Consider the following 26,235-nt stretch of genomic DNA (forward strand, 5'->3'; position numbering starts at 1 on the left):
ACGTATTAACTTCTACACACTGAGCCTCGCCCCACTGTTAGTGGGTCCATCCCTCTTAATAATAATACATATTAATTTACCACAAATTATACTGCGGTTTGGTAGGAAGGATACTGTGAAATACCGGTTTTTCACTCGACCATCGCAAGTTTTTGGTATCCATTGATGACAACATTGGCTCAAATACTCCCATTAAAGTCAAAAAGAAGAAGAATGAATCAAAACTCAGAAAAAAGCTAATTATATGTAATTCAAGACAGGACGCACGCCTTGATTGTCTTTTCAATTAGATTGAATCTAAAAATGTTTCACTTCAAATCCAAAAATGAAGAAATCTCAGAAATAGATCACCCATTAAGTGACTTGCTTGAAGAACATAAAACTCCAGGTAGAATTTATTCTGGCTCAAAAAAAGGGCAATGGCCTAATATTATAGTAGGTTAGGCCTACAGAACTGCTGGTAAATATTTAACAAATCATATTATTGACTTACAAATAAAGTGAATATACCACTTGTTGCCTTTTTTATGCTCTTTCTGAATAGGCTATAGGCTAACAATCATTTTTGTTGGAAATGAATTTTACCCCCACTTCTATATATACCAATTCAGGGTATATATTAGCACAGTAGGGGGAGGGGGTGGGGACAAATTTTATTTCTGATGTAAATTGGAGGTATGTTTAAACTTTACCCCCACCCCCCAAATGTGCAAATAGGATACCCTGAATTGGTATATAGGGTGGGGGTAAAATTTGTGGTAAATATTTACCAAATCATATTATTGAGTTTTGATTAAAGTGAATATACCACATGATGCCTTTTTTATGCTCTTTACAAATATAATAATCATTTTTGTCAGAAACTTTCATAATATGTTTCTGTACAGTCTTGGGAAAATAAATCTTCACAAAATTTTTTATCTTTTGTGTAATTAATTCCGTCAGTCAACTGAGTCCAAAAGGGAGCAATCAGTAGGCCTATTTCTCAAGTATTAACTAATTTTTTTTTGTTTTTTTTAAGATGGCAGATATTGTCACTGCACCTAGAAAACAAAACACAAGTCCAATTCCAGGAAAGGGCTCCTTATTGTGAAATGATATTCATATGAAAAAATCATATAGGGTAAGACACCCAGTAGTTGGCCACCTGCCTATTCTCGGACAGAATCTTTGATAGGAATGAATCATTGTCCTATTCCCAGCCAAAAGTCTCTAATTCCGGCCACCTGCAATGCATTAATCACTTTAAAAACTTTTTGACATTTAAACTACTCTAATTACTGTATTATACCACCTAGAAACTTAATTTTTGTACCAATAAATTTCTGAAGAATTTTTGAACAAGTAGGTTTATAATTCAAATAGTTTTGCTTGTACAGTGCTTCCTATTTTTAAATTTACTAAGAAGTGTCAAATCTTCTTATAGACGGACATATAGGAATTGCTCATGTATATAGTTATTACGCAATATTGCTTTGTTTCGTTCATTGATTTCCTGTTATCCACTTTTGTCAACCGTCATGAGATGGGTTTTTGTCTGCTTGTTGCTTGGCCTATAGACAGAACTTGCTAATTCATGATTTGGCAAACAAAACATTAAATTGTAAAAGGTTTATTAATATAAGAAATTTGTTATTTAAATTTGATTTTCAGAGAAGATAATAATTCAGATTGGAATTATTGAGAAAAGTGATTATCCTTGTTATTTAATGTGGGCAGGTGCGGATCAAGGATTTTTTTTTTGGGGGGGGGCAAAATAGGTGGATTCTGTAAAAAAAAATTACAGGGCATAACGTAGGTTGATCTGATAAACTTGCATCAGGAGTAAGTTTAATTAATGCAAACTTGAGTTAATTAAGTAAACTATGCTCTTTTTTATGCTCTTTAAGAATATAGTAATCATTTTTGTTGGAAATTTATTTTAGCCCCCCCCCCCCTATATATACCAAAAACGGTTATAATTTTGCCTCTTAGGGGGGTGGGGAGAAAGATTAACCGTACACACTCAGGGGAACAGACAGAAAATTAACCCCACCCCCCACCGTGACATATAGATACCATTAATTGGTAGCTATAGGGGTGGGGGAAAGAATAAATTACCAGCGAAAATTATTGTTATATTTTTAAAAAACAGAAAAAAGGGCAGAATTTACTTAATTAACTCAAGATTGCGTTTATTAAACTTACTCCTGATGCACATTTATCAGATCAACCTATTTTGCACCCCATAATCTTTTTTTATTGGATCCACCTATTTTGCCCCCCCCCACTCCCCCCCAAAAAAATCCTTGATCTGCACATGCCCACATTCAATAACAAGGATATTCACTTTTCTCAATAATTCCAATCTGAATTATTATCTTCTCTGAAAATCAAATTTGTTATACAAATTTGTAATAAACCTTTAAAATTTAATTTTTCATTTACAAAATGGTGATTTACAAACTGCAGCTATTTTGAAATTAGCTTGGCTGAGATTACAGCATATAGAAAACAAAACTGGGAAAACCAGTTTCATTGCTACTGGCCGAAAATAGGGAGTTTGCTGGACAGAAATAAGCAATATTGCATCATAACTATTTACAATGAGCGCTTTGTATGTCCAACTTTAGGCAAAATTGTTACTTGTTAGTAAATTCAAAATTAGGAGGCGCTGTACAAGCAAAACTATTTGAATTAGTAACCTACTTGTTCACAAAAGGAAAATAATTTTAATGGTACAAAAATTAAGTTTCTAGGTGATATAATACAGTAATTAGAGTAGTTTAAATGTCAAAAAGTTTTCAAAGTGATTAAAGTGTCCGACTACTGGGTGTCTTACCCTAAAACAAAAAAGCCTGTGTCTTCTCTGATGTAAATGAGAGGTATGTTCAAACTTTACCCCCACCCCCCTAATATGCAAATATATACCCTGAATTGGTATATAGGGGTGGGGGTAAAATTCTTGGAAAATATTTAGCCTACCAAATCATATCATTGAGTTATGACTAAAGTGAATATGTTTTGGCTATGCAGCCTATTTGGCATTCTGAGACATACAACAGATGGAGGAAAGTGGGAACCCCCTCAAGCAGGGGCTTTGTTTGGGGGGGGGGGTCAAGGGGAAGGGGCAGTTGCCCCCCAGTAATGTAGAGAAAAAAAATATTATATATCCAATGCCTCTTGACTATCTGGATATGGACCCCTCTTACCCTCACCCCCCTAATGTGCAAATGTATACACTGAATTGGTATAGGCTATAGGGGTGGGGGTAAAATTCATGGTAAATATTTACCAAATCATATTATTGAGTTACGACTAAAGTGAATATGTTTTGGCTATGCCAAAACATATTCAACCCTTTAACCCCCTTGACATTGGATCAGAATTTTTACATATTCATTTCACTCAAATTGATCAAAAGGTCAAACTTGAACAAAAGAATAACTGGAATTTTTCCTCAGTTGTAGTTTTGTGCAATAATTTGGAGTGGACAGTGAAAGTATAAACTCCCAACCATAGCCCTCTCAATAAAATGAATTTTACCCCCACCTTTATATATACCAATTCAGGGTATACATTTGCACATTAAGGGGGGGGGGATAAATTTTATTGCTGATGTAAATAAGAGTTCAATTTAAACATTACCCCCCCCCCCCTAATGTGCAAATGTATACACTGAATTGGTATATTTAGAGGTGTTGTTAAAATTTATTTCTGACAAAAATGATCATTACATTTGGAAAGAGCATAAAAAAGGCATTGAATGGTATATTCACTTAGTTCATAAGTCAATAATATGAACAACAAAAAATTCACCAGCTAGCCTACTGTTCAATTCATTATTTTACACTATTTCCAAATATCTTGGTTGCTTTTCTGTCAATGCAGACCCCCCCCCCCCCCACACCCCTATGATGGTCCCAGATAAAGCCCTAGGTGTATATTAAAAGAACTGAAAGAAAAAAGCAATGATATCCTTGCCCTAAAGTCCAATCATAGCTTGCCAAAAATGTTGGTTGCCAGCCACCCATCTAGGGCCAAACAAAAAGCAGGTCATTTCTAAATGAGGAGGGATTGTAAGGATAGATTTTAGGTGAATAGGAATTTCTTGGGAGGGTGTAAAGAGGGAGGCTTTGAATAGATTGGGATGGAGGAGGAATGTGGGTAGCCTAGCTGTGTTAGCCTCAGGTGGCTTGGTGATACAGTGAACTATTAGTAGTAGTAGCTGTATAATTTTATCTCAACATCAAATTATATGTTCACTTTCATTATAGCTAAGCAATGGAAAAAAGGAAAAATCCACTGCAAGATCACATAGCTCCTGTGTAGGCTTCCAGATGTCCAATTGACTGATTTAATATTATATAAAAATTAGTCTTTAAAAGGGTTTAAAAATTTAGATAGGCCTAACAATGGAAGGAAACATAATTATCTGATTAAAAGAAGCATGCTACATATTATAAAAGAAGAATTCTATTGTTTTATGTTTTCTTTTTGTTTTGTACAAACTCTAGTGCTTTGTATAAGAAAATCAGTTGGGTTAAGGGGTTATACTCTCAGAAAATAACATATTATTATGAATAATCTAAGATAAGAAATATAACAGTTTTACTTTTATTTTCTTAAGACAATTCCTTCAGAAGATAAATAATTCCACAGTATTACTGCAATTCAAAATAATATTTGTATACACAGTTGTATTACAAATATACACAGTTATAAACTAAATTGTACAACAACAATACATGTTATTATGGCTTTAACTGGGGCCAACAGGGATGTGGGAGTGCATTGTTAGGAAAGCAACATGATATTTGGAAAACAGTGTAAAATAAGGAGTCTAATGGCACTGCTTTTATTTGTTTAGCATATTTGTTTTAGTTTCATGTTTCTTTTCACAGCAATCACTAAATCAGTACTCTACATTGTCAGAAAAGCAATTACAGCATTTGGAAATAGTATAAAATGAGGAATTTAAGTATACTAACTTGATGAAGTATATTTTTGCCTGCTTTTTATTGTTACATTTGCTTTTGATTTAAATATAAAATTTAATTTAAATTTAAACATGATTTTGATTTAAACTTTTGATTAAACTGCTTTTGATTTAGTTTTCAACTTATTATTAGATATTTTATCTAAGCAACCATGAAAATAAAGGGACTTGTATTTATCAGCATTCAGAGAGAATTGAAAAGTAGAAGAAGAAGAGGCTACAAATTAGGTGTAAGTGTAGGGTTAGTCCAGTATATAAGGAAACATATTAAGAAAGCAATTCTTACTTCATAATATGCAGAATAGTCATAGTTAACATATTTTGCAGGGGGAGAACCTTTAAACTCTCTTCTTTTTAACTATTGTACAATTTTTTTTGGCAAAATTCTGAAAAATAAACATGTATTCAACTACATTTTCCATTTTCAAATAATCCATATTTGTAGTTAAACGCCATCAATGCCATCTACCAAAGACATATTAATTGTCAAATACTGATAAAGAGGGGCATAGTGCCAGCATTTTTATTGGGGGGTGCAATAATTTATTTGAGCACTACTTAAGAAAATTTACCATTTATCAAAGATGCTACTAGGTTAAATTCAAAATATTACACTTTACATAATAAACAATAAACACAGATGAAATAAATATAAAACTAAGTACTGATGATCAAGCTTTTACAAAAATTATCAGCAATGAGTTGCTGGAGGCAGCAGTAGTATAGTTTAGAAAAGCTATTGCATGGACTAAGGGGAATTTCATATACATTTGGCTTTTTTCAGCAGGCTTCTGTGCTAATGCTGTGGAACTTATCCCCCCTCCACCTCCCATCCCAGCAAAGGATGCTCAATCTTATAGTTGCACCAACCACCATTCTAACAGCCCTGTGTATTGTGCTATTCATTTGCACACAAATTTTGAACAGATTTTGACTCTGTACAATTAAATTTGTTGTGCTAAACTTTACTATGGGTGATTCATTGAAATATTTATGAATTTTTATTAAATTGATATGGTAGTGGGTTTGCTGCTTTATATTAATAGATAGCATTGAAATAAGCAGGTCCCATAAAGCAAAAGCAAAAATACAGAATAATTCCAAGTCTTATTGCATATAATTCCAAGTCTAGTATTCTATTGTAACATGTTTCTTATGATATTTCAAAATTAGACTAGTGTACATATAAAATAAATCTCTAATACACATCTAATCCTGGAATAAAAAAAATCAATGTTTTGGCTCTGTATTGCACAGACTTGTTACAAAAACTGTAGTCATCTATGTTTGACTACATAGATGACTACATAGATGTAGTCATCTATGTCTGTAGACATACAGCATTCAAAATCGGGTTTATAGTATTCATACACAAGGCTTACACTGTCTTTGTTCATTTTGTTTGCACCACTTTGTTCGTTTTGTTCACATCAAAATACAATTTTTAAAACTAAAATATTTTCTCAAAATAGTCCTAGCATCATTACCTCAGGAAAGAGGCCTGGTTGAACTTCCCTGAAGTAATGATGCTAGGACTGTTTTGAGAAAATATTTTCGTTTTAAAGATTGTATTTTAATGTTAGCTCTTTTATATTCTTTGTTTTTCTTTTTTCATTTGTTTTGCTGAGGACAGCCCTTTGATATAGGGTCAAAATATTCATTTAAAGTTGCATTCGACTGTCTTATATAACAAATTTCCTTGTTGAGATTTCATTTGAAGCTATTGATTGTTCTAGATCCTGCTGTCCTCTTGCTTAGACTGTTCCACAGACTTATGATTCAATTGTAGAAGAAATTGTTTCTTTTCTTGTCTTGGCATGCTTGCAGAACAGCTTTGCTGAATGACCTCTGGTACTTGATGACTCGGCAGGTCCTAATATATCCTTGTTTTCAGACTGGAGCAACCTATAGGTCATTATCATATCCCCACTGTGTTGACGGTATGTCAGAGTTGGTAGCTTCAGGCTCTGCAGTCAACATCTATACATCTATACTTTACATATTTTGTCACCCGTCTTTGAACAGAGTCAAGAGCCATCTGGTTTGTTTTATTAATTGGCATGGCAACACACATTCCATACTCCAATCTAGGTCTCACCAGGCTTTTATAGAGTTTAGTAACTATTGCTGGGGATCTACTAGTGATTGTGTGCTTGATGATACCAAGAATCAATGAGCCCCTGTCACTACAGCATGGGTCAGGGTTACCAACAGCTGTTGTCCAAAAAGAGTGCAAATCACGGTAAAAAAGAGGGATTTTTGCTCAAAAAGAGTGCAAGTCAAAGAATTTGCATGCGCATGGCTGCCAAAGTTTGCATATTACCTCTGAGGTATAAAAGACTACATTTCAAATGAAAAGTGTGCAAGTTAGTAACCCTGTTCCTTGGGTTAATTACACTTCCGATGAAGTTACCAACTAATGATTTTTAAATTGAATGAAATATAAGACCCAAAAAGAGTGATTTTCACTCTCCCACTTCCCCTCTGAGGTAAAAAAGAATGCATTTCACACAAAAAGTGTGCAAGCTGACAAACTTGGCATGGGTTTGACAGTTGACTTTGAGGTCTTCAGCCACAACAACTCCCAAATCTCTATCTGAGGTACTCTTGAAAATCGGTTGTCTCTCCCCAGAATTTGATGACATTGATTATTGCCATCATGAGCTATTTCTTCCCAAATTGGAGAATCTTACACTTTTTAACATTAAACTCAAGTCTCCTTATATTAGCCCATTTGCAAGAGCAATCTAGGTCTTACATTATTGAGGCTACACCCTGCTGTGTGTCAATGGGACCAGTAAGTATCATCAGCATATAGGCTTAGTTTATTAGTCAAGTTTTTTGGAGCGTTGTTAATGTAGATATTGGAAAGTATAGGTCCTAAAACGGTTCCTTGAGGCACTCTACTTAAGGTCTCTACTATTTCAGAATTGAAAGACATAATCCAGTCCACCATACCCTCTCCAATACCAATTGCCTTCAGTTGCAATTGGAGCCTTTGAAGACAGACTTTATTAAAGGCTTTAGCAGAGTCTAGCAGAACCATATCAATTGGGACACTTTGGTCAAGGAGCTCAGTTATATCATTGTATGAGTCAATCAGATTTGTTTCAACTGATCTACCTGGTCGGAATCCCTGTTGGTGTTTTGATAGAAGGTTATTTGTGGCCAAATGTTTGAGAACAGCAGTATTTACAATGCCTTCTAGGATTTTCCCAACAGTAGAGGTAATACTGATTGGCCAATAATTGGGAGCTTTGATCCTATCACCTCCTTTATGTATTGGCAAGATATGGGCAACTTTTCAGTCCAATGGTATGACTTTGGCATCAATAGACTTTTGGAAGAGCCTTGAGAGTAGCAGTACTAATTAGGCGAGAGTTTCTTTTATGAGTCGTGGATGAATGCCATTTGGCCCAACAGACTTATTTGGATTAAGTTTTTTAAGGCAAGATTTCAACCCAGCCATATCCACTATTATTTGAGACATTTGAGTGTTAATTATGTAGTGTGGTGGGGTTGGGAGGGGGCAGTGTCGGCAGGTGTGAATACTGACATAAACTGGTGATTCAGGGCATCAAGAGAGTTTTGGGGGTCATTTGACTGGATTCCATTACAAATCAGCTCATGAACCATGTGCCTACCAGGCTTATGTGCAAAGGCGTATTTCCAGAACTTCTTGGGATTGGTTTTTGAGGCTGCTTCAATGACCTTCTTGTAATTCTCTATCAATTTTATCAACAGTGCTGGAACTTTGTTCCTTGCAGCTTTTAACTTAATTAGGTAGCCAGCCAGTCCTATGTGGGCTCTGGTTTATGAGCTTCGACAGTTTCTTTTTCTTGTTCCTGGCAATATTCATTTCTCTGGTCATAAAGGGGAGTGTTCTTGGTTTGCCTCTCCACATGATAGTTGTGTTTTTATGAACAGTGTCCAACAACACATTTTTCATTATCTTCCACATGTCTTCTACTTCCATAAATTCAATGAATGACCAATCACACTGACTGATTTCATGCCTGATTTGATTATAGTTTGTACACATATGTTTAGTTAGGTCTGATGTCTGTGGGGACAGTTGAAATCAGCATTTCATTGCAATGTGTTCACTATTTCCAATTGGGAGTTGTGATTCTATGCTAAGGAGTGACTCAGGATCATTTATTGAGACAAGATCAAGGAGTGAAGGATTCTTTCCTTCTAGAAATCTTGTTGGAAATGTCACCGCCTGGAATAGCGAGTGTTCCTCTAAGCAGTATCATATTGCTTGTGTGGCCGTATCCCTCAGCCCATTCAATCGCAGGTAAGTTAAAGTCACCAAGTATGAATAAACTCTTATTTTTTGGGGAACACTATCAATAGACCAATGTATATCCAAAAGTAAGTCCTCCATAATTGTTGAAGTAGAACTCCTGTAAAGACAACCGAGTACAATGGGACCTCCAGGTAGGTTAATAGATATCCAAGTTTGTTCTACCCATGGTTCATAATGTAACTTAACATCAACTATACCTATCTGGATCCCATCGCATACTTATATGGCAATTCCTCTATTTCCATCCATGGAAAGGTTGGTCATCAATCTGTATCTGGGTGTCAGTCTGGGGTAGGGAGTTTGCTTTGGTTTGATTCCACAAAACAATAAATATCTGCCTCATTTGCAGAATGGACACATCTGATCTCTTGAAATTTCGAAGTTATTTAGTCAACATTACTAAAAATAACACTAAGCCCAGCAATATTCTTGCAATAGCTATTGTCAGCATCAACACTAAGTCTGCTAGAAGACACAGAAATCTCTTGGTTTGCCTCACTACTATTATTACTTGTGAACAGTATACTCTGAAAAATGTTACCATTTAACTGACTATTTGCACTGGTTACATTGCAGGGTGTATCATTCTATGAACCATTGCTGCCGGTTGGGCTGCACAAATCTGACCGTTTTTGGAACTATTGAGATCCCATGGATAACCAAATCAGCTTTGCCCTGTGTACTCCTGACCTGCAACTCCTCGTATAGATTTGCTCTTTTCTCATGGTCGATCTTGGAGACATCATTCCGGAAACAAGATATCAAGAAAAAATTGAGTAAAGAGTTTTGGGGCATTTATAGGCTATGGCATTGAAATATGTTTTGGATTGACAAAAATTTGGCTTGAGTAAGCAATGCTCTGAATTTCGAAATGGCTGCAGCTGAATAAATTCAATAAACTGTTAAGTAAAAATTGTAAACTGATAAGTAAAAGATACCAAGTTATGGAAACTGGATACAAAATTATCACTGCATTAAATTAGGATTAATAAAAAAAGAGAATATTTCGACATTTAGCTGTAGTGCTTTATGTGTCTGTGTTTTTAGCATGATTGCATTTTTTCAATATATTATGGTTAAGTTTCAACTCTGGTCTCAATGGTGATATTTTATTTCTTTTAATTTTTATTTCTTGTAATATAGTCAGTCCTGTAAGCTTGTCATATTACTAAATATAAATGAAAAAAATGGATACACATTTCCCTATAAACAGGAAAGATAATAAACACTATAAATGATAATTCTTCCTCTGGGTATTGATTGGCACCATAAATAATATATTCCAGTGGCTTATCACATTACAAAACGAAAATAATTACTTCACAATAAACAGAATCTAGAGAAAGATTGAAAGCAGAGTGGCTAAACAAGAAGCAGATTTACATATAACAAAATTTGAAATGCCACCAATATCAGTCAATTTGATGTGCCAGCAGGGCCCTGGATGATCCTTTTTTTTTGAACAAAGAATTCAATTGCATACAGGAGCAATCAACATATTTACCAGGGACTGAAACAATGAATGATTGGTCATTGTAGCACCTATTAACATACTTCCTGTACCTCTTTGGACAAAGTTTGCAAGGAACCAATAATAACCTAGAGGACTCCACTGATTCAGTTGGCGATTGCAGAATCATTGTTGCCCCATTTCTTGCTATCTTGTAAGCACACCAGGATTTATAATCCTTAGCCACAGTTTATATAATTATCCAGTAAGTTTACCGCAGATGATTTCTGGCTCTTTATTCTTGGTGCGAACAAAAAGCTCCTCCCACTTGTTTGTGCACTTATTGTCCAATTATTGGTGAGCCGGCCAAGTGGTTTTGTGAGTACTGGTTCCGTAGGTGATTATACTTTGTCTAACCGTGAAAAGATCTAATGTCGCTTATGTTTATACGTTCTCTGGAGCACTCGCACTTCGGTCCGGGTTTTTATAATGGGTGAGATAGGGAAAGATCATACTGCTAATTATATAAACTGTGTCCTTAGCTGACAAATAATCTCTTTGAAATTTATGTATCCAAAGTGTTTGTACTTGCCATTAAGGTAAGGAGAAAGAGGCACGATGTAGAAATTTTACTGGGGACATGCCTTATTAATTACTGTCAAGACCTTCCTCAAGCGGGCTGAGGCTTTCTAACTGGATAGTTAACACAGAAGGACTGCTCCAAACAGGACAGCATTGATGGCAAGGAAGTTTGCTAGCTCTTTCCTCTAACATCAGGGAAGATCAAGATTTTCGTCATTCAGGGAGGGGGGGGGGTGAAGATAGGACTCATGCTGTTGGAGTTGAAAAACCTTTTTCTCATAATTAATTAAAAAAAACTTTCAACAAAATAAGTTTTTTAAAAAAAAGTAAAAAACTCTATTAAACCAAAATGAACAAAAATAGAATCAAATAATCTACCAAGAATACAACTACCCCAAATCAGTATAAATAAATAAACGAAAACCAAAACAAACAGAAATTAAAATAAATAAGAATCAAATAATCAACCAAGAATACAACTACCCCAAATCAGTATCAATAAATAAATGAAACCAAAAACAAACAGAAATTAAAATAAATAAGAGTTAAACTCAAAACGAGTAGAAATTAATATGAGTAGGATTCTAAACCCCAAGCTTTCTACAAGCCAGAATATAATTTGTACTTTACTGAAAAAATTCAAATGAACTTACTGAAAAAACCTTTGAAATATAAATGTAACATGCATATACTGTTAAGTATTCCTTAAAGTCTAATTTAAATTTTGATGTTAAAAAATCAGAAAATTGATAAATTTTACACGATTTTTTTCATTTAAGTACGAATAATTTTCTGACTTTTGGACAGCTTAGGGCTTAGAACCCTACTAATATTAATTTCTGCTCGTTTTGAGTTTGACTTTTATTTATTTTAATAAATGAAACCCATCCCTGAGGGCTGGGATTTTTTATCCTCAAAGACATAATTTCCAGACTGTTCTGATATGTTGAACAAAATGGCTATCTCAAAATTTTGATTGGAAGTGTTTGGGGAAATTATGGGTGTGGGAGGGGGGGGAGTTTGCCCTTTGATCACTTTCTACCAATACAAAAGGGCACTAGTCTTCCCAATTTCCCATCAAATGAGCCACTTTTTGAAGCTTCTACAACAAAACTGTCTATAAAAACCTTATATGTCCCAAAGGCATAACTTACAATCCCTGTCTTGAGGGCTATGGTGGAGGATTGTCATCCTCAAAGCCATAACTTCCAGACCTTTCAACTACAGTGAACAAAATGGCCATATCAAAATAATGATCGGAAATGTTTGGGGAAATGAGGGGCGTAGGGGGGGGGGGGATTCTCCCTCCAAATACTTTTGACTAGCAAAAAGTGCAATAGCCCTTTCAATTTTCAATCAAATGAGCCTTTTTTGAAATTTTTACAACAACGCTTTCTACAAAAACATTATATGCCCCCACGGCATAACTTACAACCTTAGCCCTGAGGGCTGTAGGGGGGGGGGCGCTGTCATCCTCAAAGAACTAATTCCCAGAACTTTTAACTACGTTCAACAAAATGACTATCTCAAAATTTTGATTAGATGTGTTTGGGGAAATGGTGAGCTTGAGAGGTGGGTTAGTTACCCTCTAATTACTTTCGACTATTAAAAAGGGCACTAGCCTTCTTAATTTCAAATTGAATGAGCCCCTTTAGAAATTTCTAAGACAAAGCTCTCTATACAAACCTTAAATTCCCCCAGGGCATAACTTACAACCTTTGTCCTGGGGGCTATGGGGGGTTAATCATCCGCAAAAATATAATTTCCAGAACTTTCAATTACGTTGAACAAAATTGCTATCTCAAAACTTTGATTGGATGTGTTTGGGGAAACGGTGGTTGTGAGAGGGGGGGATTAGTTGGCCTTCAATCACTTTCGACTGCTAAAAAGGGCGCTAGCCCTTTCAATTTCCAATCGAATGAGTCCTTTTTGAAGTTTTTACAACCTCACTTTCTATGAAAACCTTATATGCCCCCAGGGCATAACTTACAACCCTGGCCTTGAGGGCTGTGGGGGCGGGGGGTTGTCATCCTCAAAGACATAATTTCCAGAACTTTCAAGGTTAGTTGCCCTCCAATCATTTTCAACTATTAAAAAGAGCACTAGCCATTTTAATTTCCAATCAAACAAGCCCTTTTGAAGTTTCTATGACAACGCTCTCCATAAAAACCTTATATGCCCCCTGGGCATGACTTAAAACCCTTGCCCCGAGGGCTGTTTAGGGAGGGGGGTTCACTGTCAAAGACCTAATCTCCAAGATTTTCAACTACATTAAACAAAAGGACTATCTAAATTTTTTGATTGGATGTGTTTGGGGGGGGGGGGGGTTATTTGCCCTTCAATTGCTTTTGACTATTAGAAAGGGCGCTAGCCCTTTGAATTTCCAATCAATTGAGCCCTTTTTCAAGTTTCTACGGCAAAGCTTTCAATAAAAACCTAATATGCCCCAAGGCATAACTTATAACCTTTGCCCTGAAGATATGAGGAAATGTCCTGCTCAAAGACCTAATTTCCAAAACTTTCAACTATGTTGAACAAAATGGCTATCTGAAAATTTTGATTGGATGTGTTTGGGAAAAAGGTGGGCAGGAGAGGGGGTTAGTTGCCCTCTAATCACTTTCAACTATTAAAAAGGGCACTAGCCGTTTGAATTTCCAATCGAATGAGTGCTTTTTCAAGTTTCTATGATGAAGCTTTCAATAAGAACCTTATATGCCCCCAGAGCATAACTTATAACCCCTCGGAGTGTCATCCTCAAAAACTTAATTTCCAGAAGTTTCAACTACGTTGAACAAAATGGCAACCTGAAAATTTTAATTGGATGTGTTTGGGGAAATGGTGGGCGTAAGAGGGGGTTTAGTTACCCTCCAATCACTTTCGACTATTAAGAAGGGCACTAGCCCTCTCAATTTCCAATTGAATGAGCCTCTTTTGAAGCTTCTGCAACAACGCTATCTACAAAAACCTTATATGACCCCAGGAAATAACTTACAATCTTTGCCCTGGGGTTTCTGGGGGGTTGGTCATCCTACCAAATACATAATTTGCAGAACTTTCAACTACATTGAACAAAATGGCTATCTCTAAGCTTTGATTAAACGTGTTTGGGGAAATGGTGGGCATGAGGGCGGATCAGTTGCTCTCCATTCACTTTCGACTATTAAAAAGGGCACTAGCCCTTTCAATTTACATTCAAATGAGCCCTTTTTGTAGTTTCTACGACAAAACTCCCCAAGTCTTGCTTAAAAAAATAAATATGTCATTAATTTTTTTTTTCAGAGCCTGACTATGAGGATTGGGATTCAGTTGGATCCAGTTCTATTCCAAACTCACCATTAAGGACAAGATTTAGTGACAGGTTTAGAATACGGAAGAAAAGTTCAGATGCTTCAAATGAAAGCCAAGAACAGAAAACTGGACTTCTTCTTGACATAAAAGGAAAGATCGTTAAAACAGTTGAAGATAAAATCACCGAATATAAATCTGATAAGTGGATTAAAAGTTTATCTTCTAAAAATTTGAAGGACTTACCCGACCTTTCCAGTCCTGAGAACTTGTCTTCAGAACCAATAGAGCAAATGAGCATTGAAGAAAATCCCGACATTTCTTATCAAGAATCAAATAGCAGCCCTAAGGAATCTTATTTAAGCTCTATAAGAGAAAAAGTGGCTCAGTTACCTAGTTTAGAAGACCTTAAGAAACGTAGATTGAAAATTGGTCCTTCAGCTATTCAAGGACTACTCGCAGACGATCCAGAAACGGATCTACCAGAGGTAGAGACCGGCCTTGAAGCTGATGAAAAAGATGACAAGAAAGAAGAAGTGGAGTTTAAAGATGCAGTGGAGGATGAAGTTTCTGATGACTGGGTTCAAGTGCCTGGTCACGCATGGCCAGTTTCAATTCCCCTTAATGTGCCTGAAGAGACAGAAAATGTGGTTTTGCAAAATTTTGTTGGTAACGTAGCAGAGTATCTCCATACTGTTCATGACGGTTCTAAATCATATTATCTATTTTTTGTTGTTGTTTTTAGTTTTATTTTGATGCTTCCACCTTTTTTATCTGGTCTAATTGCTGGCTCATTGGTATCAGTGGTCATTCTTTTTAATTATGAACCAAATAGGACTAAGAATATAAAATTTGAGGCTGTGAAAGAACCATTTACTCCAATTTTAGAATATAGGGAAGAAGAAGGGTGTGAAGATTGGTTTTTTGAACTGCGTGGTGAATACGATTCTAGTTTGTTTAGAAGTGGGATGTTGAATCCAGTCTATGTGAAGCTTAGAAATTCTTCCTTAACTCTACTGGTTCCTAAACCTAGCTTCAAGTTAAAGAGAATACAGGAGTATGGAGAAGATTTGAAGACTCCTTCCTTTATACAGAGGAGGAGTTTTAATATGAAGGCAAGTATATTATTTGTTGTCGTATTACCCAATAGGCTAGTAAAGGCTGAAGTCTTGGAGATTTGAAGGGCCCTTCCTTTGGAGATTCGACAGCTCCTCCTGTTATGCAGAGGAGTTTTAATATGAAGGCAAGTATAATCTCCATTGTCGTATTACCCAATAGGCTAGTAAAGGCTGCAGTCTTGGAGATTTGAGGGTTCCTTCCTTTGGAGGTTTGAAAGCTCCTCCTTGTATACAGAGAAGGAGTTTTAATATGAAAGCAAGTATAATGTCCATTGCTGCATTACGCAATAGGCTAGTAAATGCTGGAGTCTTGGAGCTTCCAAGTTTGAGGAGCCTATTAATAATTTCTTAACCCAATGTCTTTAATCATGAAGTGGATTAAATGTTGCAAATTTTGTGCAGCCCAATAATTTATTATATTTAAAATAAAACCCCGCCTTAAGTAAAGAAACTCACAAGAGTATATTGGTCCCTGATTTGATGTTTGGTCTGAAATTTGCGTTCCTTATATATTTTTCCAATATTTTGATAGAATAGCCAATGGTCTATCTAAAGGGGCCAGTAAATCTGTTAGTCTATGTGACCCAAATAATATCCTGGCCCCGATGATACATCATTTTTTACGTTTTTAATATTTGTCTTTTGGTTAAACATTCCATTCACAGAGAAATAACCAAAATCCTTTAGCCTATATAATTTTTCACCTTTGCATCTTTTTTTTGTCTGTTTTCTTTATGTTTGTGTCTAGTAGCGTAAGTGTAAATAAGTTCGACCATTGGAAGGGTAAGGGAGTGTGAGATAATTTTCTTAGGTAGAGGCTATAAAACAAAAAAGTCCAGTTTTAGGCCTCAATTTTTAAGAGGGTTCATTTGTGTCCAATTTGAATGTAGGATGGAAATTCCAGCCCTTTTTGAATTCTCTTTCTCTAAGAAAAATGTGGCAATTTAGATGGACACAAATTTTGAATTTAAAACTCCTCAACTATATAAATTTTTCTTTGTACACTTACATGAACAGATCTCCTGAAAAAAATATCAATGTTATTACTTTTATAACTTTAATAAATCAAATAATATTAACATTTTGATTACTAAATGTCAGTATGTGTATATTAGACTAACAATGCACATTCATGTGTATTTCTTCCGCAAAGTGCAAATTTTGTTCTGGCCTTGGGAAGGCATGGGGGTTTTGCGCCCAACTTATGTTAATTTCTGCTCGTTTTGAGTTTGACTCGGTTATTTATTGTAATTTCTGTTCGTTTTGGGTTTCATTTATTTATCGATGCTGATTTGTAGTAGTTTGGAGCTTGGTAGATCATTTGATTTTATTTTTGCTCATTTTTTGTTTAATGGAGTTCTTTACTTTTCTTTGAAAAATTTATTTTGTGGAAAAAGTTTTTTTTAATTAATTTCTGTTCGTTTTATATTGACATGGTCTTTTCAGGGAAAAAGAAAATAATACTTTAAATATTTTCGTTTTTTTAAGACTTTATAGTTTGGCCTGCTATTTGTATGCTGGAGAAAAATTTTCAGCAATTTTTAAAAACATGCATTATTTAAAAATCTGGAAACAAATAGTACTGTTTAATTTAGTTTCAAACCTCCTCTAGTTGACCTGAAATGGAAAAATTGATACCATTTGCAAAAAAATCTGTTTACTTTGTTTGACAGCTTGAATACACTGACACTATTTTTATTTGGTTAAATTTTAAGAGCAGAAGTAGCCTCGAAAGTTTGAGCATAATACCCTCAGTTGTTCTTGGGATACTACTGAGATGCCTTATTGGGCATTAGCATTACCACAGTGCATTTTGATTTAATCTTAAGGCAACATTTAGTTTTTAAACGTAATGGGCCAATGGGAGGGTGGGAGTGAAAGGGGGATTAGTTGCCCTCCAATCACTTACGACTATTAAAACGGGCATCAGTTCTTTCTATTTTCAACTGAATGAGCCCCTTTGGAAGTTCCCACGACAACTCCTTCGATACGAAGTGCCCTGGTCTAAACAACGACAACAGCAAAAAATATTACTAATCACTTTCGACTATTAAAAAGGGCACTAGCCTTTGAATTTCCAATCGAATTAGCCTTTTTTGAAGTTTCTACGACAACGCCTTCTATAGCAACCTTATATGCGCCCAGGGTATAACTTAAAACCCTTGCCCTGAGAGTTGTGGGGGATTGTCCTTCTCAAAAACATTTTTTCTATCTGGAAATCAACTAGCCTACGCTAAACAAAATGGCTATCTCAAAATTTTGATTGGATGTGTTTGGGTGAATGATGGACGTGGGGGGGGGATAGTTGCTCTCCAATCACTTTCGAATATCAAAAAGGGCACTAGCCCTTTGAATTTCCAATCAAATGAGCCACTTTTGAAGTTTCTATGACAACACCTTTTATAAAAACCTTATATAGCCCAGGACATAACTTAAAACCCTTACCCTGAGGGTTGTTGGGGAGTGTCCTCCTCAAAAATATATTTTCTATCTAAAAATCATCTATGCTGAACAAAATGGCTGCCTCAAAATTTTAATTGGATGGGTTTGGGGGAAAACTGGGCGTGGAGGAGGGGCTGGGTGCCGTCAAATCGCTTTCTACTATTAAGAAGGGAACTAGCCCTTTAAATTTCCAAACAACGCCTTCTTATAAATCCTTATATGCCCCCAGGGCATAACTTAAAACCTTTGCCCTGAGGGTTGTGGGGGAGTGTCCTCCTAAAAACATATTTTCTATCTGGAAATCAACTAGCCTACGCTGAACAAAATGGCTATCTCAAAATTCTGATTGGATGTGTTTGGGGGAATGATGGGTGTGGAGGGCTAGTTGCCCTCCAGTCCCTTTCAATTGTTAAGAAGGGCACTAGCCCTTTGAATTCCCAATCAAATTAGCCTATTTTGAAATTTCTACGACAAAGTCTTCTAAAAAAACTTATATGCCCCCAGGGCATAACTTAAAAACTTTGCCCTGAGGGTTTTTGGGGAGTGTCCTCCTCAAAAACATATTTTATATCCTTAAATAAACTACTCTGAACATAATAGCTATCTTAAAATTTTGATTGTTTGTGTTTGGGGGAATGATGGGCGTGGGGTGGGGGCGGCTAGTTGCCCTCCATTCCCTTTCGAATTTTAAAAATGGCACTAGCCCTTTGAATTTACAATCGAATGAACCTGTTTTGAAGTTTCTATGGCAACGCTTTCTATAAAAACCTTATATGCCCCCAGGGCATAACTTAAAACCCTTGCCCTGAGGGTTGTGGGGGAGTGGCCTCCTCAAACACACAATTTTTATCTCGAAAACAACTCCGCGGAACAAAATGGCTATCTCAAAATTTTGATTGGATGTGTTTGGGGGAAGGATGGGCGTGGGGGGGGGGGTGGCTAGTTGCCCTCCAATCGCTTTTGACTATTGAAAAAGGCACTAGCCCTTTGAATTTCCAATCGATTGAGCCCGTTTTGAAGTTTCTACGACAACGCCTTCTATAAAAACCTTAAATGCCCCCAGGGCATAACTTAAAACCCTCGCCCAGAGGGTTGTGGGGGAGAGTCCTCCTCAAAAACACATTTTCTAGCAGGAAATCCACTACGCTGAACAAAATGGCTATCTCAAAATTTCGATTGGATGTGTTTGGGGGATTGATTGGCGTACGGGGGGGGGGGCCTAGTTGCCCTCCAATCACTTTTGCCTTTAAAAAAGGGCACTAGAACTCTTGATTTCTAATCGAAAGAGCCCCTTTTGAAGTCTCTACGACGACCCCTTCTATATGAAGTCCCCTGCTTAAAAAAAAATAAATAAATAAACTGTACATTGTCAACATTGATCTTATATGCCCTCAGGGCATACCTTAAAACCCTTGCCCTGAGGGTTGTGGGGGAGTGTCCTCCTCAAAAAGATATTTTCTATCTGGAAATCAACGACGCTGAACAAAATGGCTATCTCAATATTTTGATTGGATGTGTTCGGGGGAACGACGGGCGTGGGGGGGGATAGTTGCACTCCAATCACTTTCGACTATTAAAAAGGGCAATAGCCACTCCAAGTTTCAATCTAATGAGCCGTTTCCTAAATTTTTGTTACGACTCTTTCGATAAGAAGTACTCGGTTATGGAGAAAAAAAAAAACAAAAAAAAACAACACATTGTGCCCACACAGTTCTTTACTTAGGCAGCGCTGGCGCGCTGCCTATGATTAAAAGTCTTTAAAAAAAAGACGTAACATGTCTCCCCTTTTCCCAAAAGTTGAGACGAAAGGGAACTGATTACAAGAATGTTAATGGTCCTCTTTATGTCTCTTTAGCTGTTTTTCTGACAAATTAGGTAGTAGCTCAGGTAGTTTTCCAGTGTGTACCTCAACAAAGAAGCCGTTAACCCCTTAAATGTTTTTACAGTGGCGCACCTCATGAACGAGGTTTTTTAAGGAGAGAAACTGAAGTGTTAATCATTTTCTCAAGGAGGTACTGATCGATGTTAAAAGGATATTGTGTCACTATTAGTTCAAAAGTTTATATTGCCTTGGGCCAACAATTAATAAAACAGCAAAGGGTCCCAATTTTTTAATCAATGAGACAACTATTTTAGCGTAGGAGGCAAGTGTGATACAATTCCTCTACTTCAGTCCCAAAAAATAAAAGTAAAACAACAAACTGAATGGAAGCTATATTTGGCAATGGCTTGAAAAAGAAGATGGCATCACGTTCGGACCAATGAAAAAACGTTCTTTTTTGGATGTCAATATTTTTCTATCTATTATGCTAAGAAACTATTCTAGTACTGGGGCCAGGAAAACATATGAGCATCTAATCAGTCTAGATTCAGAGTTCATGGTGTTAAGATCTCTTTTTGGATTTAACCGATTGCTAATAATTGGTAAAGGATTATTGTCGCTTCTTGACCTTCAGCCAATATTTTGAAAATTATTAATTAAGTTAACAAAGGATTATAATTTGAATAAGTATTTCAACTTGAGTGAGAATTACCTTGGGACTGTGGATTTTCTTATTGATATTTTCATAGCAGTGACCTATATGATATAGGTCAAGGTCAAGAGTGATAATATTGGAGAAAAGCCATCAAGCTAAGCAGTACGAATATAAATTGGACATACGATACGAAATAAGCCAAAATTCAAAAATAGTTTTCGGAACAGAATAGGCAACTACGCTGCGATAAAGGTGACAGGAGAGAAGTAAGCAGAAGAGGGGCGAGAGAGTTGTCTGCAAGAGCCGTGGTACCCGCTGGACTTGCCCCTTAAATTGCGGGGACAAGGTAGACAGCCTCCAACGCTTCCCTTGCTTCTCTCGTAAGTGAATTTCTGCTATTAACATTGTCTGCTCCGCCCACGGACTGATCTTGGACTCTGTGTGATTACGTTCTGTACGAAATATGCCGCCGGATGAAACTAGTACAAAGAGAGACTAAAACGAATTGCTGTGTTGAATTTCGTAGTAAGGGCGTATAAACCAAGATATCAGAGTGCGGATATAATGAGACAGGCTGCAGTTCTTCGAGTTGGATGATATACGGAATGCAAAGAAATTACTGTTGTCTGAGGCAGGCCAGTCAATTAGGCCAACTAATCGTGACAAACCTACTGACCACATATTCGATATCATAAAAGCACTGAAATACTGCGATGACAACAAAGTCAATTTGCCGTCTTTTGTTATCTATGAGCCTGACGAGGTTCCAATGATTCCCGGAGAAATCTCAGCCACACTGACCAGGAAAGTGAATGAGCTTAGTGCTAAGTTTGACAGTTTTGTGACATCCGCGAGTCAGTCCCAACCGGCAGCCTCCTCTGTTCCACTGCAAAATGCGACACTGTCGACTTGTGCAGTTGTGCTAAAGAATCCCCCGAAAGGACTGGACGATTTCACTTAATGAAAGTATTTTTTCAATAAAGCATATGGAAATAACTCAGTGATTATTGTGGAACTAAAAACTCGCAAAACATACTGGAAAGATCTTCTGAACGATCAAGAGGCTGCGAAATTATTAGCACAAGCTATAGCTCAGTTTGACTCATGTATTGAAGCAAAAATGTCCAGCCCTGCGTTCTTCGGCATAATCGGACACGTACCTACCAGCGTTAGAGAGGAGGATCTATGTGGTCTTGTGAATAATTGTGCTGAGGCTTCTCAGATCGGTAAAACGAGATCGTTCAGACTGAAATTTGTGACCAAGCAGCATCTACCCTCCGCGATGAAATCTCCGCTTATTATAGGCTACGAACGAATTCCAGTCGAGGACTTTCATTTCTCCGGAGGCGTTGCTATAAGTGTCAGGCCTATGGGCATATTGCAAAGGAATTCTCTAATAATGCAAGATGTTCAAAGTGCAAAGGAGGCCACACTAATTTTTAAGACACCCCGTGCTACAACCTGGTGAAGTGCGTCCTTTGTGGCTCTGATAAGCACCCCCGCTACAATTTCAGTCATCCAGAAGACAAAAAGGTCCTATCTAAGTGATCAATAGCTCCAGTATTCTGAAAATAGTGACGTGGAACATAAATGGCGGAGTACTATCTAAATTACCACTTTTAGAAAACCTTGCTGACAAATTTGACATTGTGTGCGTGCAGGAACATTTCCTGTCGGCTGAGGAACTCCAGCTCTTACAACTAAACGAAAATGTAAATGTGTTTGGCATTCCTTCTAGGAGGTCAGGAAGAGGTCGTCCCTCTGGTGGTGTTGCTATCATTGTCCGTGCCTCGCTTCGTGCCTCGACGTTTAAAGAAGCGGACTTTTATATTGCAGTGAAAATTGAAAATACTGTTGTGCTCTCAGTCTATATGCCAACGAACTACAGGAATGTCCAATCTGACAATAAGATTAATATTGCTTGTGGAAAAGTAGCCGCTGTTGCTACATTATGAGCGGCGGAAAAACTTTCATGTATTATTGCCGGAGATATTAACTCTAACCTCTCTGATGCTTATGATTCGAGAGGTCAAATCCTGCTCGATGCCTGCCCAAGTCTGAGGGTACTGAAAAACAGAATAAACGGCACGTGTGTGCACAATTCCGGGTCCATGTTCTTACTGAACTTTCTAATGGCCTTTCCTGAATTGATGATACATAGTGATTATGATGTTGATTTTAGTTTCTGTATCTCTTATCACCTTCTGTTGGCTAGTGCCTTCATTATGAATGACCTTCTGAATAATGCTCCAAATGATGCTCCAAAGAAAAAAAGTGGTTCCGGAAGACTATATGGCAAAAAGCTAATTTAGCCTTGTTCAGGTCTGTGTGTGACGGAATCCTGGAAACGATTAAAGTCCCGTCCCAGCTGCTACTCCAAAGCTTACCGATTGCAGGTGATGAGAAACAAATATTTCTAAATATCTACTGTCGTGAAATTAACTCACGCCTTGCCCTGTGCAGAAAAAACCACGGGTCCTGTTCGTAAAGTGAGAATTGGGTCAGAAATTCCAGGATGGTCAGAAAATCCAGTTTTTGTTAATGTGTGTCAACTTACTAAAGTGTGGTATAGTATGTGGATTGATTCCGGCCCTCCTAAACAAGGCGTTGTAACCAGTGTTCGAGTGTATGCAAAGTTCCAATTCTCCAAATGTCTCGCCTTGCATCGCTCTCGTGTGATTGATGAAAACAGTGAGTCGATCCAAATAAAATTTGGAAATTCATCAAGAAGAATCGATCTGCAAAAGCGCCCAGTAACGAATCTGCCCCTAGTGAAAGTGAATGGAATAGTTATTTCACGAGCGAGTTTGCTTCACCTGATCCTGAATTGGAGTGCAAGTTTGAGAGAGATCTTGATCTCTGTTTAGAATCTTTGGAACCGGATCTCGGCCACGTAGTGAGTGTGTCGGATGTTCGTTCGGCTATCCTTAAACTAAAAAAGGAGTAGATAATATCTGTGTTATGCATCTGATTCTCGGTAGTGAACTGTTAACAGTACATCTAGCACTTATGTTCCAAATGATTTTTAGTTGCGGTCTAGTGCCAGGTATTTTTTGTGCCGGTGTAATCACCCTGTCATCAAGAAAGGTAAAGACCCATCTGAATGTTGTTCTTACCGCCCGATAACCGTTGCTCCCGTTTTTTGTAAATTGATGGAGTTATTAGTTATTGGGGAGATAAAGTATGTTTGTAGTACGCAGTTCGGTTTCAAGAGAAATATTAGCCGCGTGCACGTGCATAGCCTATTGTCTAATGTTTTGTTGGATGCACACGCTAAAGGAGAAACCGTGGTACTTGCAGGCCACGACATCCGCGGGGCTTTTGATTTGGGTATCCATGCACAACTGCTTGTCTCTGCCTTTAAGAGAGGTCTTGACAGATCTATAATTGCTACTTATAGGAACATGTATTTTAAGTTGAAGGTTACAGTAAGGGTACTAAAAAACCAGAGCCTGACTGTATCCGATTTCCTTATACCAGTACGAAAAGGCATTCGCCAAGGGGTTTTTATCATCACCGCCTCTTTATAATAACAGTCATCGAGGCTCAGAAGACGGTGAAAACGTGCTTTATTTTTCGTGGAATTGATTTGTCTCTTGTTAATTATGCCGACGACATTTTGAATCTGGGTAGATCCGTCAGTGGCATAGAGAGTAATTTCAGAGTTTTGTCTAATGAATGTTCTAACATAGGCCTAGAATTCAACTCCAGCAAAAGCGAGGTGGTCGTCTTTAATTGTCGTAAGAAAGAGTTGGTGCCTGTCATATTTGCACTAGGTAGTAATACTGTTACTGCAGCAGCATCAATGACTTACCTTGGTTTGCCATTTGGGTCTAATCTTAAAGCTACCCGGTCCTGTCTAATAAATGATCTCAAACAGAAAGTCCGAAAAGCGTATGGGATGATTTTGTCATGCAAACGGCTTTATAACCGCCGCATTCTAGTACGGATCTTCAATTCCTTTGCCACCCCTCATATCTTAGCTTTGTCACCTTTCTGGTCTTTGTTTACTTTTGATGATAAAAAAAACAATCCGTACAGTGTTCTATAAGTTTGCAAAATATCTGCTGAGCCTTCCCACCTGGCGAAGAAACCACCAGATTTCAGCACGTTACGGACTCGATGACCCCTTCGTCGTGATCGCGACCAGGAGGGAAAAGTTCCCGAAATCTTTAGACCCAACGCATAGTATGTTTGAAGCTATAGTCAGCAATGTGTAATGGTTGTCTTTTTATGTAAATAGTTTCACCACTTTTTTTTTTTTTTTTTTTTTAGTTATTGAAGTATTAATTTAAGTTGTTCGTTTGTTCGATGTGTTTTATTGTTTTCTTTTCATTTTTTCTCTACTCCATTTTTACTTTTTTGTATTGCTAAAGATGGGTAATAAAAATCATTCATTCATTCATATTTGAATCTTGAGGCATCTAATATGAGACTGATGCCTCTTGACTTGAAGAAATGAAAGCTAGGTGGAGCAACTTTGGACAGTTCTCTTTGACATGACGTTAACTCACACACTATTGGCTCTGACTCAAAGACAAGCAAATATAATCTTTTTGGCCCCTGTGGAGAATCAGTAACTATTACTTTATGCATATCGAAATTACTAATCTGGCTTGAGGTCCACACTTACCGTAGGAACTGCAGAAGTTGGACCCTTACTATTTCCTCGAAATAAACTCGAATCGGGGGCATAAAAAAGGAAATCAGAAAAATATCAGGAACAACAGAGAAAATAAATTGCTCTTCTTGCTTGCAGATGACTCAGCAATTAGTTTGAAGGTGGGAAATGAAGAAGGTTTACGACTGTCCCTAGGAATTGTTGCTCCTTGTGCAAACTCTTGGTTTAGCGTTTATCGATTAATCCCTAAAGCTGAAGAAGTCAAAATTTATTGTTTTTGGGAGTTTTTTTTCTAGATTCGTGAACACAGGTACAATTGAATGTCTGATGTGCCGCTAGTCTTTTACGTTGCTTCATCACGAAGTTTTAGACGACTATTGAATCTCCTTTTGAAGGAGTCGACAGAGAAGGTTTTGGGGATGACGTCCCAGGAAGATCGTTTCAAATTGAAGTGTATCTTCGAAGAAATCTGTTCTTCAGATACTCTCTTCTCGGTGTATCAGCCTTAAGATGACTGGATGGAGTTTTGTGCCTTCGTGTCTGTCTTGTCCGTTGGACGTTGGGGGTTAAATAAGAGAAACTACTAGAGAAGGAGGTGAATTCATGTACTTTTTGAAAACAGCCATTGAGGCTACATCAACCTTTCACTGACAGACTGAAGAGAGTCATGGGAAACGAAGAACTTTCCCTGTTAGCCCTATTTAGGATCTTTTTTTCAAAACATTAGTATTGGAGCTTGTTCTTTAAAAGAGTGGATATTTTTAGATATTTAGTTATGATTATATTGATTCTCTGTCATTTGAAACGCACAGTAGTAAACTCAGATCAACAGTGTCCAGGAATCATGGTTGTTTACATTGATTAAAGTGTTAAATTTCCATACCAAAATGTGGAACTTCATATTTTTCATTAATCGATTGTTATGAAAGTGTTGCCCAAGTGTTTGGATGTTTATTTTCCCTTCAAATCT

General features: G+C 37.1%; 1 protein-coding gene across 1 annotated transcript in view; it reads left to right on the forward strand.

Annotated features, from left to right (window-relative positions):
• Nucleotides 1–225: 225 nt before the first annotated feature.
• LOC148954426 (testis-expressed protein 2) overlaps nt 226–26,235 on the forward strand; it is a 74,874-nt gene continuing 48,864 nt past the window's right edge. Inside the window, exons 1-2 of the mRNA XM_089086491.1 lie at nt 226–388; nt 14,602–15,722. Coding sequence (XP_088942617.1) covers nt 304–388; nt 14,602–15,722 — 1,206 coding nt within the window. The 5' untranslated portion in view covers nt 226–303. The remainder of the gene's footprint in view (nt 389–14,601; nt 15,723–26,235) is intronic.

The sequence above is a fragment of the Artemia sp. Qi Xiang Cuo genome, chromosome 3 (assembly GCF_049724085.1).
Source record: "Artemia sp. Qi Xiang Cuo chromosome 3, ASM4972408v1, whole genome shotgun sequence".
In the NCBI taxonomy this organism is placed as follows: domain Eukaryota; kingdom Metazoa; phylum Arthropoda; class Branchiopoda; order Anostraca; family Artemiidae; genus Artemia; species Artemia sp. Qi Xiang Cuo.